Source organism: Xenopus tropicalis, chromosome 2 (assembly GCF_000004195.4).
Source record: "Xenopus tropicalis strain Nigerian chromosome 2, UCB_Xtro_10.0, whole genome shotgun sequence".
Taxonomy (NCBI): Eukaryota; Metazoa; Chordata; class Amphibia; order Anura; family Pipidae; genus Xenopus; species Xenopus tropicalis.
Window position 1 is genome coordinate 135,146,126 of NC_030678.2, and position 6,000 is coordinate 135,152,125.

At 38.3% G+C, this 6,000-nt stretch overlaps 1 protein-coding gene across 1 annotated transcript in view; it reads left to right on the top strand.

Moving 5' to 3' along the window:
* The window catches only part of acvr1b (activin A receptor type 1B), a 28,017-nt gene extending 23,452 nt beyond the window's left edge, over positions 1–4,565 (top strand). The window contains 6 exon segments of the mRNA NM_001045597.1: positions 306–536; positions 806–973; positions 2,100–2,256; positions 2,353–2,477; positions 2,630–2,760; positions 3,091–4,565. Coding sequence (NP_001039062.1) covers positions 306–536; positions 806–973; positions 2,100–2,256; positions 2,353–2,477; positions 2,630–2,760; positions 3,091–3,216 — 938 coding nt within the window. The 3' untranslated portion in view covers positions 3,217–4,565.
* The last annotated feature ends 1,435 nt before the right edge of the window (positions 4,566–6,000 follow it).

Here is a 6,000-nt window from a genome sequence, read left to right on the forward strand (position 1 = left end):
TTATGCCCTGTAGCATGAATAAATAACAGAGCAGGATATAGTTGGGGAGAAATTTACCAGACTGGTAGTCATTTCAAATGGAAGAAGTGTGGCCTTCCATTTATGATTACAACTGGTGTGTTATTCTCTAATGGTAAACTGTATGTAGCAAAATTTTATTGGCCACTATGTGGGCAATAATACATAATAATACACAATACATTCCAGTTGGCCAGATTTTCTTATGCAAGAGTCATACATCCCTAGTGAATTATAAGATGTATAACACCCTTGTAAAGCACACTTGCTCTCTTGTTGCCCTGCAGGACTACCACTTTTTGTGCAGCGAACTGTGGCGAGAACTATTGTTTTGCAAGAGATAATTGGGAAGGGACGTTTTGGTGAAGTTTGGCGTGGGAAGTGGAGGGGCGGTGATGTTGCAGTAAAAATTTTCTCCTCTCGAGAAGAACGTTCTTGGTTTAGAGAAGCAGAAATCTACCAAACCGTTATGCTGAGGCATGAAAATATCCTAGGATTTATTGCTGCAGACAACAAAGGTAAGATGCTTTTTAATGCCTATAATATAAATCATTGAACTAGCTAAAAATTATAATATGGCCTTGCTGAGAACATATAATTTCTGTACTTGCTGAATAATATCCTCTCATCATAATTTTATATATCATGTGATTACTTTGTCCATGCATTATGGTAAAATATCCACCACAGTTAATTCAATCGAACCCACACAGTCTAAATGGTGTTTCAAAAGGATGACATTAAATAAGTGATCATGTTACAAATGTATAATTGATATTATTTACAGACAATGGAACCTGGACCCAGTTGTGGCTTGTTTCTGACTATCACGAACATGGCTCCCTGTTCGACTATCTCAACCGATATACAGTTACTATCGAAGGGATGATAAAGCTATCTCTTTCTGCAGCTAGTGGTCTTGCCCATTTACATATGGAAATTGTTGGCACTCAAGGTAAGAGCAGATAGCACAGAAATAAAGAAATAGAAATTAAGCAGGAATATATTCTAACATGACCACCTTCTTATATGGTATTAAGACCAACACACATTATTTTGCTGCATAAAAAGAATAAAATGTTAACACTACCATATGCTGTTTTCAATAAACATGGCAAACAGGGAGGTATATTTGCACAAAAATGCAGTTGTATGTATATTGTAGGTATATAGTTGTATCTTGTCCAGGGACATTTGAGATGTCGTTATCTAACAGCACAGGGACTGTGGCCTTGCAATTCTCATTGGTAAAAATGATGGTGTTTGTTGGTGTCAGAAGAACCTTTACTGCAAATCCGTTCACTAAGCAATTTTGAAGCCTGGCCTGCAGTTTGGTCCTGTTGATTTTTATATTTAGTTGTTATAAGATGTAATAAAAGGTCTAAAGTTTCCCCACATTACCCACATGAAGCAGAGGACTGTTTTTAAATCAAGTAGAAAGAGTCTTAACGGACAAAATCAGCCTTTGGCGAGCAAATGTTATTTATTTATTTATTTTTTTTGAAGGTACATTAAAGGAACAGTAACACCAAAAAATGAATGTGTATAAAAGTAATAACAATATAATGTACTGTTGCCCTGCATTGCTACAACTGGTGTGTTTGCCTCAGAAAGACTACTATAGTTTATATAAGTTAGCTGCTGTGTAGCCATGGGGGCAGCCATTCAAAGGAGAAAAGGCACAGGTTACTTAGCAGATAACAGATAAACCCCCATTATATGGGGCTTATCTACTAGTTATCTGCTATGTAACTTGTGCCTTTTTTCCAGCTTGAATGGCTGCCCCCATGGCTACACAGCAGCTTATTTATATAGTAGCTTTTCTGCAGCAAAAACACCAGTTTTTTGCAGAGCAACAGCACATTATATTATAATTACTTTAAAACACTTTAAATTTTTTGATGTTACTGTTTCTTTAACTGTATTCATTAGTTTTATTTAGACATGTAAATAAAAATATAAAGTTTTGCCTGATCTTATGCAAAAATATATGTAGAACAGCATCTTGGTGGATACAGTCAGCCAAACACTGATATGGGGATGGAAGCACACTTAAGCTGTTATATGCTATCTGTCTACAGGAAAGCCTGGAATTGCTCACAGAGATCTAAAGTCCAAGAATATTTTGGTGAAAAAGAATGGAATGTGTGCTATTGCAGACTTGGGTCTTGCTGTAAGACATGATTCTGCCACTGACACTATTGACATTGCTCCAAACCAGAGAGTCGGGACCAAAAGGTATATACAACTTGCAGGCTAAAATTTATATTTTCATTTTTCAGTGTACTTTATTGTAATAGTTTTGTATTTTCTGTTTGTCTGTGATCTATATAGGTATATGGCCCCTGAAGTCTTGGATGAGACCATAAACATGAAACATTTTGATTCCTTCAAATGTGCTGACATTTACGCTCTGGGGTTGGTTTATTGGGAAATTGCCCGCAGATGCAGTGCAGGAGGTATGTTCCTTTTCAGCCACTTTATAGCTGCTTAGAGGCAAAAGGGCTGTTTGCCACTGGCTAGTACAGAACCCCAAAACATAATGTGTAGCATTTCTAGCTGCTTATTTGAGATTTAGTTCTCCTTTAAATATTTCAACTTTTTTTTTAAGGTTTTCATGAGGAATATCAGCTTCCCTTTTATGACCTTGTTCCCTCGGATCCATCTATTGAAGAAATGAGGAAAGTAGTGTGTGACCAGAAGTTGCGGCCAAACATACCTAATTGGTGGCAAAGTTATGAGGTATGGATATAAAGACACATGAACCATCTCAATGTTTTAACTTGTAATGTTAAAGCCGTTATATGTAGAAATTAATTACCTTGTTTGGCTATATATCTTCTAGTTTGATTATATATTCTTTATACTGAGAAGTATTCTAAGTGCAATGCACAGATTGCATTGTATGTTGATATTGTGCATAGTAATGCAACATTGTGAAAAGCTAGCTTGTGCATAAGGTATGTTCTGATTTTGCAGAAAACAATTTTAGCTTGTGGCACGCATGCAGTAAATCTGAACAGATGGCTGTTACTTTTTATTTCTAAAAAATTGTTTTTATCACTTAATCAGGCTCTTCGAGTTATGGGGAAGATGATGAGGGAGTGCTGGTACGCCAATGGTGCAGCCAGATTGACTGCTCTGCGCATTAAAAAAACACTGTCACAGCTCAGTATACAAGAAGATGTGAAAATATGAAAACTCCAAGAACTCCCCTGAGAAAATGTGGAAAAATCATACAAGCTGCCATGATGTAGTACATAAGTATGAGGCCTACCTCAGAGTTTCTTCCCAGACAACTGCCAGTTGAACAATGGGGCCTTTTGGGTCACAATGGAAGAGAACAGCACACTGCATAAATTCTAGGTTTGGGTATGAAACAGGAAACCAATGCCCCTCCAACCCCCCTCAACAGAAGAGCAAGAAGATACAGAATCAACATTAGTTGATTGCTTCAAGGCCTCATTTTTTTTTTAAAACAGGATATTCACTGTGGCACCCCTCTCATCCGTGTAGGGCACAACCCACTTCATCTAGCTTGTATGTTTAAAAAGGTTCAGGTAATTGGCCACTGCATAAGACCACACTCATTTGTGTAACTGGGTGAACTTTTATTGAGCAAGCTGAGGTTTTTCTTGGGACTTATTCAAGTCACACACAAGGAGACTTCCCTTTTAAGGATGGTTTAATCTCGCTTTCAGGCAATGTATAAAGTGACTCTGGAGCTTGAAAGGAAAGAATACACAGACTGCGTCCATGCATGTGCAGGTTGTGTGTAGCTCTTTTTGACCTGTGTTTTGTAGGTGCACATGTGTACATGTTAGCTTGTCTGCATGCGCAATTATAAAGCTCCACTTTGAAGTGTCTTCTAGGTGACTTTAGTGACACTTAATGTAACTGCATACAGGGCCACTTGTCACCTAGTCTTTGCAAAATCCAACTTTGAGCTTTTTTTTTTTTTTTTTACATCTCGCCACCTGCTTCCTAAAACAAAAAAAAACAGGAGATTCATGCTGGTGATATTGATTGGCAATAGAAATCTTTCAATAACAGACCTTCAGCTTGCGCTGTCCAAGAGGATTAGAAGAGAGGCGGAGAACCTGTAAAAATCCACCATTTGTCAATGAATCTCAGGTGTCAAGCATTTGCCAACAGCAGGGATTTTGATGTTTGTGCTCATTAACCAGGCATCAAAGAGACATGGTTCCTTCTGGCCTGCTTTCTCAAAGATGTACTACTATTAAAAAGCGGTACTGATATGATAAGGTGTGGTTCAAGCATGCGTCTGTGCTGGGGTGCCTGCTCCTGGGTTCAGCCACAGGCAGGAGGAGACGTGCGCTTTGTATTTGAGCGACACATCACATTTTAATACAGGATCTTAGTTAAATTCGGAGAAATTTTGGTTCAGCATCGACACTACAATAACTCTGAAGCCATAACTTTTAACTGGAGTGTTTTTTGAGACTTTGTTTCTGTTCTCTTTTTTTTTGTTTTTCCGTTTTAGGGGACTATGGGGATTTTAACTTTTTTAAGTATATTCTTTGTAAAAAAGAAACTGAAAACATAAAAAAAAAACTATAAATATATACACTCATGCATAATTATAAATATTACCTCTCAGCCTATTGTTTGTATAGAAATCACTACAGAAACCAAATGCGCCAAGCTATATTTACACTGGAACTATTTGTACTCATACCTGGAATTTTTCTTCTAAAAGCTGGAATGAATTTGTCCCCTCTCCCTCTCCCCCCCCCCCCCCCCCCCTTACATGTCACGTTTTTTATAATGTCATGTTCTCATTGTCTGTTCTATTCAGGTGTACACCATTTTCTGTGTGTATCCTTCAGGGGTTTTCGTGATGTGTTCAAAGTGATATATTTTTCTGCTTTCTGTGCAGAACTGTTAATGAAGCTCCCAGTTTCCATATTGGAGGTGTGCATCAGCCCTGCGCCGCTCACTGTTGCACTTGGGTGAAGCTGCCTCATGCGTTCATCGGGTGTACAGAAAGACTTTAAGGGGGTGGCTGATCAGTGTCATTCGAAGCTGTTGTGTATGTGCGTACAGCATTTGTCCTTAGTCTGAGTTCAATGTGCAGTTTTTTTACAATGTTTTATTAAATCAGGCAAATAATATACTGTTGGATTTGATACCATTGCATATTGCTGGATATGGATTGATCTGCTGTAGACTATTTTTATTCTGGATTCAGATGACCCTTTAGGCTTCTCAGCTTTATCCTTTTCTTGCACTCCTATACTGTTTGTGCTCTGATAGAAGCAAAGCTCACAAGGTTTCATAGAGAGCTATGAAATGAAAGATGTAAACTCGAGCATAACCAAATGATTCAGTTACTGGGAGCGTTCTGGAGATTAGGCTCTTAGAACACACGGCTGCTTATGCTTGCCTTATTCAGGCCAATATTTTGTGCCAACGTATGTCAGCAAGATGTGAAGGCACCTCAAAGGTAATGTGTGTTCAGACTTGACTTTTTTGATTGATTCATTTAGTTAGTTGGTATGTTAATTAGCATGTACAGTATTCATATCTATTGCAATTTCAGACCTTAATGTTCTGGCAGGTCGCTGTACCTGCAGTTGTTGCCAACTATAAGAATGAAGGCTGCATTAATCTGCATTTTCTTCCACTAGTCTGGTACCTCCTTTTAATGCCTAAAGGGGACTAGTGCTCTCACATACAATCTATTCATCAGGTTTGCTATTACCTAGTCATCTCCCCACACCCAGCCTCTTTCTTTTTTTTTTTCCGACAAACTGTTCTTTGTTATGCATGATTTGCCTAGAAGGCACTGCTGGGCGCTCTGCTCCAGGTATAGTTCACCTATCCTCCTATTTATATGTGCCTCTTGTTGACCTAAAGGGATCGTAATGCTCAGTACCATGTGATATACAGCAGCATTTGTTCAGGAATTGCCTTTGTTTGTGCAACCACTACTATATTCATTTATGGGACGAGAGCTCT